Below are 14,112 nucleotides of genomic sequence, written 5' to 3'. Positions count from 1 at the left end.
TCAAACGACAGTAACGTGCTGTGTTCATCTTTCAATAAATGTGTGTGTGTGTGTGTGTGTGTGTGTGTGTGGCCTGTTTTTCACACGCGCCACGGAGAGATCGCCTGTCACTAGTGTCAGGATCAGCATTTTGACAATGACTGCGGAATTGACTTCAGTCAGCCGCCACGGTTAGGACACAGGTGTCCGAATAAGGCATTGTGACAAGTCACTCTCTTCTAAAGCGGGAGAATCGTCATCTCTTACGGGGTGAAAGGGAACAATATGAGAGAATATCCTGCTGTCTGGGATTTAGCGCATCCTGGACCTCTCATTCCAATTCCTTGGTATCTATATATATATATTATACACATACATTATATATATATATATATATATGTGTGTGTGTGTGTGTGTGATATACATAATATATCCAGGGGCGACAATATATGCTGCAGCAAGGGGGATCGTGGACGTATGCTGAATATGATCTCTCAGCCCATGGGCCAGTTTTCTTGGAAAGGTTGCAGAACACACATATGTATATATGTGTGTGTGTGTGTGTGTGTGTGTTCTGCAACCTTTTTATACGTCCACGATCCCCCTTGCTGCAGCATATATCGTCGCCCCTGGATATACTGTCTCCAGCAACAATGTGTGCAGACTCTCACTGCATATATTGTCGCCAGTTGTTAGAGTAAAAAATTCAAAGTAGATATGAGGATAACATTAATCAATATGATGATCATTATGATAAAGATGAGAGAGACAGACAGACACAAACACAGAGGAAGATGAAAATGAATTCTATTTCTGAGGGTAATAGTATGAGCAAACAATTTCTTTTTTTTCATCCAGCCCCTGAAAGGGAAAAAAACATCAAAAAGAAAAGATATGAAGAAAGACCACAAGAAATTAATAAACGTTAACACAAAATTTAAAAAAAAAAAATAAAAAAAAAGTGACATGGTTAATTTTTTGCGCAGTCCACCACCATTCTTCCCTGTCTCTTTCTCTCTCCTTCTATCTTCCTTTTGCATAATATGAAGGTGAACTATCTAATTTCAATGGTGGACTTTTCATGGAATCATGGTGTGTTTGTATGAATGTGTGTGTGTGCGTGTGCATGTATGTTTATGTGTATGTACGAGTGTAGGTTTGGTCCTTATATATAATACTCCGTGCTTACACACACATTCACTAACACACACATGTGAAGGACGGTGATGATATGAGCAGTGAGGGTCTGCAAATGAAATACCTAAGTATGCAAGTTGAGACTTTCTGACTCCCAGTCAAGAAAGCTTCTACTACATGTTTTCATCTAGGAAAAGAATCTTTTCTAACAGATCTCACACCTCCCCACTTTACTTTCATGTTTGTATATTTTTTTCTTTTCCTCCCCCCCCCCCCCCCCCATTTTTTTTTTCTCTTACTTTTACTTTGGAATTAATTCCACCTTTGTCATGTTTACGAGTGTGCTGGGCTGTGGGCTAAGAGACTGTACAGACCAGCGTGAATGATGAGCCTTTGGATGCACATGTAATTTCCAAACAGATTAATAAACATACTTGCCAACCCCTGAACAGACTTTCGGGGAATAAATTCAATATCTGTGAGGAATCTTAAAAGTTGAGGACAATGTACTGTTGATACAGCACACACAACGTACCTCACGCCCAAATGAACAAAGAATCTAGCTCAATTTCAAACAAGTTAACTTGATTTCAAACATTTCACCAACCCTGTAGTCTAAGTGCAATGTCCACAGTTTGCGTTTGACAGGCACTGTTGTAATGTGAATACTGACTGGCTGGTCGGCAGAAGTTCTTGGTGGGGAATGGTTGACTGGGCAGAGTCAATGTGTTGTCATGATTCAAATGATTTTTTGTTGTTGTTTTGGGGAATAATTCAAGGCTGTGCAGAACTGGGAAATGCAGTTTAAACTGGGGGAATAAATTCCTGCTTTTAGGGAATGGTTGGCAGGTCTAAATGAAGAAAATGATGCAATGTATCGAAAGCTTCTCACCAGTCTCAAGTTCCAACATTTTGTTGCACTGCACACATGACAGTCAAGCTCTTTCCAAAGAGTCTCTCTGGGACAAAAGAGAAGCTATGTGTGTGGGGACATGACATGTACACTGGTGCACATATTGGTTGTGCACATGCATGTAATCTGTTTTCATGTGCGAGCGTACACAAGAGACAGAGAGAGAGAGAGAGAAGGAGGGAAAAATAGAGAGGGAGGCAGCCTAAGAGAGACAATCTCAAGGCAGCACATGCGCCCCCACCTCCCTCCTCCCCACACATACACACACAACCTCTAGGCGGAACACACGCACACATCAAGATAAAGGAATACACAACCAAAGTAAAAACTTCAAGCCATGCCAGTCTTCTCATGAACTCAACTGAACACTTTACACAGACCAAGATTCTTCAATGGGACAATCAAAGGCAGCCAGGTCAATTCAAAATTCACATCTTCAAACTCCATCTCACTCTGTCACACACACGTGTTCAATTTACTCTCTCTAAATCACACTGTCTCACAAACACACTTACGTCTATCTCACACACACCTATGCATCAAACCAACATATCCAACCATTACACTTGGTCAAAAGCACTTCACATCATTCTTAAAAGTAAAACTGTTGTTCAGAACAACAAACAAAAAAACATTAAAAAAAAAAATCCACTTCAGTTACAAGAATCTATGTTGTTGTTCTTTTTTTTTTTTTTTTTTATAAATGTGGTGTTCCTGCTTTCTCCTTTTTTTTTTTTTTTTTTTTTTTTTAATCCATCATAACAATGCATTATATCATCAGAATCTACACAATACAAGAAACATGTTTACCATTAAAACATATATCAATATCAACAAACCATATTAATTACCATTTAAAATGCTGAGTAAGTGATTCAACTAAAAAAACAACAAGATAAACAAATAAAACGAGAAAAGCAATGCTCTTTTTCTTTTTTTTAAACAAGCTGAAAATCATTCACCGCAACGCTCGTCAGTGTGCTTTCTAATTTTTCATCTGGTGGATTGCGCCTTCAATTCATCCAGCAACAAATCAATCCTTCCATTTGTATATATATTTTTAAAAAAAAAAAAGGAGGAAGGTCATTGACATAAATGCATCATATGCCACCACATCTTTTTTTCCACTACCTTTGCAGGAATAATGAACACTATCAGGCAAAGCACATTTCTTTTCCGAGTGATTTTGTCGGAACTGTTGAATGATGCTTTTGCGCTGTGTTCCAATCGGTTCTGTCAATGTATGACAAGTGGATGCCATATTATCTATTCATTTTTTTTAATCATCATCGACGTGATGATGCCCATCTTTTTTGGCTATCATTTTTTTTTTGTTTTTTGTTTTTTTTTGCTTGCAAATGTTGATACTCTGTGGATCCTCCCAACTCTTTTTCTGAAATTAATTATTATCATTATTATTTTTGTAACAGGACTTACAATGTAGTTAATCTTCAATGCAGTTAATCTTGTAATATGCTCTCCCTCTCTCGGAGTGTGTGGCTGTCTTCCCTTTGTTTTAAATCAAACAAAAATCAATACATGAACAACGTCAACTGATGTAACTCATGGAATAGAATTCTCAATTTCAATATTTGTAATAATGATATGATCCTCATTATTTGTGCTTTTTTTTTTTCTATTCCTTTTCACATATTACACATGTTATACAAAATGAAATTTAAAAAAAGAAGAAGAAAAAGAAAAGAAGAAAAGATTTTTAAAAAGCATAAAAAAAACACAAAAAAACCCCAACCCCAAACAAAAAATGTCTGTCGCTTGCAGTGCCTTTCGTGTTGCATGCAGCAGTATCATGAATAACTGGCTTTTTTGTTTTCTTTTTTTTTGTTGTTGTTGTTGTTGTTGTTGGCACAAGACTGTGTAATTCCTTTTTGTTGTTGTTGTTGTTGCTTTTGTGGACCACAACTCTCACAGTGACCCATGTCCACAAGTGGGTTTTTACGTGTAGAACTTTAACCCTGCGATGTTGGCAGACACACTGATTTTGGGGGTGTGCATGCTGGATATGTTGGTATTTTCATAATCTATCAAACTCTTACATGAATCACAAGGTCTTTAGTTCATATCTGATATCCTGCAAGTGCATGCACAAAAGGAATGAAGGCACAAGCATGTCTGCGCGTATGTTGACCTGGGAGATTGGGAAAATATTCTTCCTTAATCTATCAGGCGAGGACATCAGGATCAAAATCAGGACCTCAGACTGGAAGTCCCAAAGCTCTTACTATTCGCCTGTTGCACTGGAAAAAAAAAGTCAGAGACCACTGCTAGACCACACAGCAGCATCAACCTGACGATGAGACCCCATCGGCCAAAAATGGTATAAAAAAAAAAAGTGTTCACAAGCATATTATGTTTGTTTTTTTCTCTTTTTTGGGTTTCATTTGTGTACTTTCATTTCCTGTTGATGAATTTTCCAGAAATTAATGAAAAGTGTGCGAATAAAGATCATTTGCAACCCTGGTGTGTCTACTTTTTTCATTGAAAATGTAAAAGGTATCGGCCAGAATTACTGTCTGCATCACGGGAAGAGACCTTTCCAATGAGTGGTAAAGATCACACTTTCATATGGTATCACAGAAACTGTGAAGGCTACTTCCCGTGAGCAAAATAGGCCAATGAACGACCCTGGTGTTTTACTGATCTGCTTCATGATCTTGAAGCACATTGGTCAATCAATAAAATTCCGACTGAGAACAGGTTTACTTGTGAACTGCGCATGCGCATATAATGCAAAACAGCCACTTCACCTGCAGCACTAAGAGCTAGTGAAGTCTTGCCTCCCAGTTTGAGAGTCACTGTCCTTCACAAAAAGATTAAGCTGCAAATGATTTCCCACTGCAATGCAGAAAACCACTGACCATACGGTTCTCACTTTCTGCTGGCCCAACTGTAATCTTATGTCAATCTCTGATAAAAGCTGCAACAGACTGGACTTGTAGCAGGCCACCAAAACACAATACCAGACCTGTGTCATAACAGAATGAAGAGAATGCAGACATTTATTCATTACGGGAGCCTGGCACGCCAGGATCAGCTGGCTAAGTCCTGAATCAAACACTTGTTCATCTGACCATGCCATGTGAATCCGTCATGTCAAATTTGATGAATATGCTGTGCACACCACTACACCTTTACACTACATATAAACTAGGAGGATGGGGCGGCATGCAACAGCTTTACACTACTGCTGCATTCTGAGCGTTTCACAATACAGATGTTCCATCGACAAAATATGCCCTTATGACCCACCCTGAGTGAAAATGATGCACTCTACAAGGGCAAGTCACCGCTTTTCCTACAACAGGCCTTCACGAGAAATAATGCTCTCTGTCCAGCAATTTACACCGTGTTGGAAGATCGTGACCCAGCCAGGCGTTTTTTTGGAAAAAACCAAGCTCGCAGCGTTTGTTCGACACACTGTTATTTAGGGGAGTGGTGAATTCCCACCAAGCATATAGCCTCCAAACTGACACACGTGGGACTACTGCCAACTGCACACTGCTGATAGTTATAAATTATTTTTTTCTTCCACACAAAGCAAACAAAAACACAGCCAAGCCACCAACACAACTGTCACAACTCCAACAAAAGTGTCATAAACTGATTTCTACCCCCCACCCCACCAAAGAACATGCCAGTATTTAATCAAAAACAACCAAAACTGATACCAAAGTTTTTTTTCTTCCTTCCAACCCTGTCTCTGAGACAGAAATGTATCAATGGGTATTTCCCCAGGTCACTGCAGCAGAAACCACCAAGAGATACAGTCAGTCATGATCACAGAGCCACTGTTGCAGTTTAGGATTCCGTCATCCTTCCAATACTTTTTTGTTTGTTTGTTTGTTTGTTTTTTGAGTCAAACCAAGCGATGCTTCAAAATTATGATTATTCACACCACAAGCTCTATTCTAAGTAACAGCCCACAAGCAGTTTGCTGTTCACCAAGTGCAGAGGTGGGGATTTTGTATTGTATTCCCCCTTTTGATTATATATACTTACCATGTCAATCGGACACAAACTAGGTCTACTGGTTTGCTCTGTCTGGCCAAATTCGTGGCTAAGACAAAATGCCGAGTGCACCATCTGCTAGCCAGTCAACGCAATTCCTGGCTGAAAATGCTGTCCGTTGCTACTGGCCACGGCTGCATGGACGACATTCTGCCAGGTTTTGCTGCGTCTTGCCCAAGACCTTTCCCAGTTTATTTTCAGCCTTTCATTTTGCATGGTCACTTACTTGTGGCTTTCTTTTATATCCTATGCGTCATTACTGACACTGGATTCCACTTGTTTTCAAATTTGAATCGCTTCATGGTAGAGCATGTTACACCAAAACACCTATCACGGTGAGCAGCAGGAGAAACAGGCCTGCAGACTGGCTGGCAACACCCCGTTGGGATGAAACAACAGCCAAACGGTGATGGTGACGATGTGACGGACAGAGGTGTGTGTGGGGGGGCAAGGGAGGTGGGGGGTGGAGTTGGTGAGTAGGAGTAGGGGTGGGTGACTGGGGTGGAGGGGGGGGGGAGGAATGGTGGTCCTGCTAGTGCACTCTGGTCAGCTCCTCCACAATCTTGACCAGGTCCTCCACTGTGGCGTCACGCTTCATCCCACTGCCGTCGTCAATCTGCACACCGTCATACACATAACTCCGTCAAGTCCCATGGCTGGGTTGGGTTGTTGTTGTTATTGTTGTGGTGGTGGTGGTTGCTGTTGTTGCTTGTGTGTGTGTGTGTGCGCGCGCGTGTTGTGTATCTTAAAAAAAAGGTGAGTGAGGTGAGGGAAAGAGGGTGGGAGGGGAGTGAGTGAATGTGTGTATATGTGTGTGTGTGTTAAAAAAGTGAGAGTGGGTGAGTGAGAATGTGTGTGCGAGTGTGTGTGTGCGCATGTGTTGTGTATTTCACAAAATGATGAGTGAGGTGTGGGAAGGAGGGAGTGAGAGCAGTGAGTGAATGAGTGTCACTGAATGCTTGCCCGCCGCGTGCGTGCGTGCGTGTGTGTGTGTGTGCTGCACTGTAATGATGTGCTCTTCCTGGGGAGAAAAGCCAGAATTCGACAAAAAATCTGTTGCAACCAAGAGTATTATGACACAACACAAAAAGAAAAAGAAAAAAAAGAAAGAAAGAAAGAAAAAAAAAAAACAACCACCAAAAACAGACGCACCATATGGTTCAAACATGTGCATCCAATATTCATAGTCCATTCAATTATTTATTCATTTATCTGTTTACTTATAAATCATAAATCTATCTTCCTTATAATTTGTTTACTGTGGCTGTTAGAAAAAAAAAAAAGAACCTCCCCCACACACCCCTCCCCCCAAACATCTGCAATGATATATTATCAAGCCATGTTATACTCAAGAAACTGTGAAATGTTCCATTCCAATTTAGGAAATTAAAGAACCTTCCTTGCAAGGATTTAAAAAAAACAACAACAAACAAACCAGAAAACAACACCTGCATCCCCCCCCTCTCCCACACTCACCTGCAGCCCCTGCACCACCTCAGCCATCTTGTCACGGGTCAGGTCTAGGAAACTCTCGATCAGGTCACCATCGATGAAGCCCAGGCAGGTCTCCGTCTTCCTCTCTGTGTGGAAAGCCCGCCACCTGGTCCCGGAGTCAAGGAATCGAACCAGGACAGCGCCACAATGCACTGTATACATGTGTGGTCTGGAGGACAGGACGGGACAGGACAGGATAGGATAGGATAGGACGGGACAGGACAGGACTGGATAGGATAGAATGGGACAGAGCGGGATAGGACAGGACGGGACAGGACGGGACGGGACGGGACGGGACGGGACGGTACGGGACAGGACGGGACGGGACGGGACGGGACGGGACGGGACTGGATAGGATGACTCATGAGACAGGACAGGACTGGATGGGACGGGACAGGACAGTACAGGACAAGACTGGATAGGATGGGACAGGACTGGATAGGATAGGACAGGACGGGACGGGACAGGGCAGGGCAGGACAGAAGAGGACTGGACTGGATAGGACAAAACAGGACTGGACAGGACAGGACAGGACAGGACTGGATAGGATAGGACGGGACGGGACGGGACGGGACAGGACAGGACAGGACAGGACAGGACTGGATAGGATAGGCAGGACAGGGCAGGGCAGGGCAGGGCAGGGAAGGGCAGGACTGAAATTTGAGTGTAGGACAGGGCAGGACAGGGAGGGCAGGACAGTGTCTGCATCCACTCCCCACTGTGGTAACATAACATGTAGGGCAATAGTATCGGATGAACACACACACACACACAAACACAGAGCGAGAGAGAGACAGAGACAGAGATTTTTTTCCTTTCATTTTTCAGTGATGATATGGATACTTATACAGCACCTATCCTCAGTCACCAGACACCAGGCTCTAAATGTTTTGCAAACACTAAGTCATTCGCACAACAGGCTGTCTACCTGGGTAAAGCCGACTGACACTGTGACAGCTGCCTTTAGGCACTCATCATTCGTTTCTTGCGTCATTCAGTCAGGCTCTACACACAAAGACACACATGCACACACAACACACATGCCCACAGACACAAACACACAGTGGGAGAGAGCAGTGAAGGATACGAGGAGTGGTCAATCTTGCCGACACTCTTGATGAGGGTGGCCAGGCGGGCCTGGACCTCCATCAGGAAGTTGAAGAACTCCTGGGGGATTTGGGCCACCAGCCCTGTCAACACAACATGTCACGTCACTGTCAACACATGTCACACCACAGTAAATGCTACACGTCACGTCACTGTCAAAACAACATGTCACGTCACAGTCACCACAACATCAGTCATGCCATGTCACAGCATCAGTACTACCCAATGAAAGGTGTGTGTGTGTGTGTGTGTGTGTGCGCGCGTGCGCGAGTGTGCATGTGCATGTATGTGTGTGTGAGAGTGTGAGCGTGAAGTACGTGTGTGTGTTGTGTGTGCAATCTCATCAATGTGTGTGTCTGAGTGTATGTGTGTGTGTATGCATATATTTTTGTATTTTTTGTATTTTTGTATTTCTTTTTATCACAACAGATTTCTCTGTGTGAAATTCAGGTTGCTCTCCCCAGGGAGAGCGTGTCACTATACTACAGCGCCACCCATTTTTTTGTATTTTTTCCTGCATGCAGTTTTTCATTTGTTTTTCCTATCAAAGCGGATTTTTTCTACAGAATTTTGCCAAGAACAACCCTTTTGTTGCTGTGGGTTCTTTTACGTGCTCAAAGTGCATGCTGCACACGGGACCTCAGTTTATCGTCTCATCCGAATGACTAGCATCCAGACCACCACTCAAGGTCTAGTGGAAGGGGAGAAAATATTGGCGGCTGAGCTGCTATTTGAACCAGCGCGCTCAGATTCTCTCGCTTCCTAGGCGGACACGTTACCTCTAGGCCATCACTCCACTCCATGTGTGTGTGTGTGTTTGCATGCACATGCATACTATCTATTCGTGTGTCGGCGTGTGTGTGCATGTACACACAAGTGCAAAAATATCTTGTTTTGTATAGATATACAGAAGCGCAACAGTGGGAAACGACAAGCGTGAATGTTTCACAATCATCATGAATCTGTCTTTGGTGGTACAACGTTATCGATAACCTACATATCTACAATCACAGAAGAGCGTTTGCTTCTCATTCACTGTAAGAAAAAAAAAAAGAAAGGAAAAAAAACAACAACAACAAAAAAACGGACCAACCAATAACCCAAGGACTGTGAGAAACAAGATGAGAAGAAAGAACAAACCAACTGATCCAAAGACAGCGATAACCAAGAGGAAGAGGAGAGAGTACAAACCAAATGACCCAAAGACAATGAAAACCAAGAAGAGAAGGAAGAATACACCAAATGACCCAGAGACCATGAGAGAGACAAGAGGAAGAAAAGGAAGCGGAAGGACAGAAGAAGAAAGAACAGTGTGAACTGACCGACAGCCCCGTGTATGGTTCCGATCAGCACAGAGTTGTGGATGGGCGTCAGGCTTTCCCCTGCATGCTGCATCACCAGGGATCCTGTTGGTCACACACGGAAATAGCCACCTTGTCCCATTAACATCATTCGCACACTTCACACTGTCGCCACACACATATAACCATACTGTCACATCAACATCATCATTCACACACTTCACACTGTCGTCACACACATATAACCACACTGTCACATCAACATCATTCACACACTTCAAACTGTCGTCACACACCATATAACCACACTGTCACATCAACATCATCATCATTCACACACTTCAAACTGTTGTCATACACATATAACCACACTGTCACATTAACATCATTCACACACTTCAAACTGTAATCACACACATATAACCACACTGTCACATCAACATCATTCACACACTTCAAACTGTCGTCACACACATATAACCACACTGTCACATCAACATCATTCACACACTTCAAACTGTCGTCACACACATATAACCACTGTCACATCAACATCATCATCATTCACACACTTCAAACTGTCGTCACACACATATAACCACACTGTCACATCAACATCATCATCATTCACACACTTCAAACTGTCGTCACACACATATAACCACACTGTCACATCAACATCATCATCATTCACACACTTCAAACTGTCGTCACACACATATAACCACACTGTCACATCAACATCATTCACACACTTCAAACTGCCGTCACACACATATAACCATACTGTCACATCAACATCATCATCATTCACACACTTCAAAACAGCCCAAATTAAAAACTTATATAAACTGAGTTTATTTGTAGAAGAATTTGAAGGACTTAGAAAGAGGCATCTCTTTTTTTCTTAACAATTTTCTTTTCTTTTTTTTCAAAGTAGGATAGATCAGCAACAACAGAAAATGAGAAATGACTGAAAGGGAAAAGCCAGAAAAAAACAAAGAGAGCTACAGAAAAGATAACATTTAAAGCACAAATTTTCCAGCAGGTGGGGGATACTATTTACCCACAGAAAACATGTTATTCTTAACTTCTACTTTCATGTAAAGCACCCTAAGCACTGAAGGAGAAAGAGGGCAAAACATACATACATAATCATCCTTATCAAAGCAACCCTGACCTGGCTTGAAGACGTTGACGAACTCTCCGTAGTGGAACATGCCCACCTCCTGCAGCTGGGAGCGTTCTTCGTCGGTTGCCGCAGCACTGCAACCAGTCCATCAACACTATCATTCTCAAGGTGTCACTGCGTTCCGAAGAATCCATACATGCCACACCACATCTGCCAGGCCACATCTGCTAGGCGGATGCCTGATCAGCAGCGTAGCCCAATGCACTTAGTCCTTGAGCGCGTATCTGGGCACCTATCCAAGTGGATTTCTTTCGGCAGAATTTTGTCAAAGGACATGTAATCTTTTTCAGTGGGCCCAGTGTATGCTGCACACGGGACCTCAGTTTATCCTCTCACCCAGATAGTCGACTAGACGCTCAGTTTGATTTTTCAGTCAAACTTGGGAGACAGGGTGAGATCACTCTTCCAACCCAGACCTTCATGAACACTGTATCAGCAGATAAGCGTTCTAACCATTCTGCCACCTTCCTCCAACAGCTAACACTTCATGAACAGCTCAGGTGGGGCTTAGCTGGTAAAGTCCTGCCAATGTGAAATCATAACAAACAGCACTGAACACCACACAAGTGACTCAGCAGCAGTGCAGTGTCTCCTCTGGTGTCGGACCTTCTTGAGAGCTATCATCAATCCTCCTCTGTGGACTGCCGACACTGGGACTGCGACATGACAAGCTCCCATGGGGCTCAGAATGAACAGTGTGGGAGTATTGCTACTGAAATGGCGCACATGATGAGGCACACATGCTCACACACACACATCAATAAACAGCTCTTCAAGGAGAGGTGTCAGGCAGAGATTGTACATTTCATTACTTACGACTGCCCTCTTTTTTTCTTTTCTTTTTTTTCCCCCTTTTCTTTTTCTACACTACATATTAGTTCTATGTTGACCTTTTTCTGCGGTGAAACTATATCTCACTGCAGATTAAAGTGAATTTTATTCAGTAATTTTCATGATGATGGTAGGATTAGTTTCTGCTATTTTGCTGTTCAAGAAGTTACACAAAAATGCTGCCAATACATTTACGAACACAATGAAAAACTTAAACAAAGACAAGTACATTCACACACAAATACAGACACCAGAACCTCTCATAAACAACAGACCACGCTTCAACATAAATAACACGCACAAAAACCCAACAAAACCTCCTCTCACCTGTCTTTCTGGCAGGTGAAAAGGTTGTAGGAGTTCTCTGCACCCAAGAAATTGTCATCGTCCAGAATCTCAATGGCTGTCATCCAGTTGGGGTTACAGTCCCTGGCAATCTGTTCCAGACAACCCAGATGACAGTACAGTGGTAGTTTTCAATTCAATGCCTTTCGTTATTAGGTAAGGAAAAAAAAACACCCTTGTATAAAGGAAACGTGGGAGAGGGGAATGGGAAAGGAGATGAAGAGTGAACAGCAGTTGGGGAAGATATGAATGTAAACTCACACAGGTATGTGTTAGAGAGAGAAAGAGAACTTTGGAACAGAAAGAAACAATAACATAAAGGTAGGAAAAGCTAACACAACAGCTTTGACAATTTGGACTGAGCACCAATTTTTCTGCATCCACACTACAGCAGCGTTCAGCTGGGCTTTGCTGGGGTTGTTTTTTGGTGTGTTTTTTTTTAATTTTTATTTTTTTGTTTTTTTTATAATCTCATAATTCATTTAAAAAAAAAAAAAGAAGATTTTTTGTCAGCAGATTGGGTAGTTTGACTGTTATCTATGTTTCTTTTATTTTCAGATTTCTTTTTTTTTTTCTGTGTGTAAATCTTTTTATGTGCTGCTAAACTGAAATTAATGACAACAACACAAAAAAACCCAACACTTCAACAGGGTCATTGAATGACATCAAATAAACAAGATTTCTTCACTGCACCCTTTGCAACCCCCCCACACCCCACCCAACCCCCATAATGGCTACTTCATATAGCACTCTTTCCAGAACATTATTCTTCCCGCTTTACAAAAGCACATGGTATACATAACATGTTACATCAATGCTACACATACACACCAACATATACCCATCAAAACTATACACACACATAAACACAATACATACATAAAAAATATGAACCAATACATTCAGACACACACATATAAACACCTGCCACCCCCCAACCCACCCCCGAAATGCATATACACACACACACACACTTACAAATGTATGCATACAGATACAAGCATACATACACAGAGTCACAGAGTCCAGCATACCTCTTCCAGCTGCCCTTCCCTCTGTTTGTAGGCGAGGAGGGTGACGGACCTCATGAGGTCCCCGACCAGCACAAAGTCACCCTTCACCTTGACGTACAGGGCGATGATGTTGTTGAAGTTGCTGCACTCCAGCCGCAGCTCCTTCTCCGCTGTCCACTCAAACAGTCGCACCTGGTGGTGGTGGAACATTGCAACAGCAATGAGGCCAGGACAGTAAATGATCAAGCAACAATAGAGAGTGGTAACTCTCTCCATTTACAAGGTACACAACTATAGTCAATGCTGCTTATGCTACCAATTCAGATAACAGCTCCTTTTTGCTGCTGTCCACACAAACAGTCGCACCTGGTGGAGGAACACTGAAACAGCAATGAGGCCAGGACAGTAAAATGATTAACCAACAATAAAGAGTGGCAACTCTCTCCATTTACAAGACGCACAAGTCAATGCTCCTTATGCTACCAATTCAGATATCTCCTCCTCCTCTGTCCACACAAACAGTCGTACGTGGTGGTGGAACATTGAAACAACAAAGAGACCAGGACAGTAAATGATACAGAACTCATTTCTACCCCACAGCTATGTGCCTGCTACAAATCCCCTGGACCAGCACAACATGAGACCACAGCAGTAAAAAGTAGTGTTGTTCACTAAAACAGTGAAAATCAATCACCCCGCATCTAAAACACACCCACACCACTGATCAACCCCATCCCCCATCTAAAACACACCCACACACCACTGATCTAA

The 14,112-nt window shown here is 42.5% G+C and overlaps 1 protein-coding gene across 1 annotated transcript in view; it reads right to left on the bottom strand.

Moving 5' to 3' along the window:
* Positions 1-2,353: 2,353 nt before the first annotated feature.
* LOC143286896 (DNA damage-binding protein 1-like) overlaps positions 2,354-14,112 on the bottom strand; it is a 42,610-nt gene continuing 30,851 nt past the window's right edge. The window contains exons 23-29 of the mRNA XM_076594822.1: positions 13,363-13,533; positions 12,311-12,420; positions 11,141-11,226; positions 9,982-10,065; positions 8,640-8,742; positions 7,535-7,658; positions 2,354-6,674 (exon numbers count right to left, since the gene is read on the bottom strand). Coding sequence (XP_076450937.1) covers positions 6,591-6,674; positions 7,535-7,658; positions 8,640-8,742; positions 9,982-10,065; positions 11,141-11,226; positions 12,311-12,420; positions 13,363-13,533 — 762 coding nt within the window. The 3' untranslated portion in view covers positions 2,354-6,590. The remainder of the gene's footprint in view (positions 6,675-7,534; positions 7,659-8,639; positions 8,743-9,981; positions 10,066-11,140; positions 11,227-12,310; positions 12,421-13,362; positions 13,534-14,112) is intronic.

Source organism: Babylonia areolata, chromosome 10 (genome assembly GCF_041734735.1).
Source record: "Babylonia areolata isolate BAREFJ2019XMU chromosome 10, ASM4173473v1, whole genome shotgun sequence".
Classification (NCBI taxonomy): domain Eukaryota; kingdom Metazoa; phylum Mollusca; class Gastropoda; order Neogastropoda; family Buccinidae; genus Babylonia; species Babylonia areolata.
The sequence above is the reverse complement of the archived record's forward strand: the minus strand, read 5'-3'. Positions and strand labels throughout refer to the sequence as shown.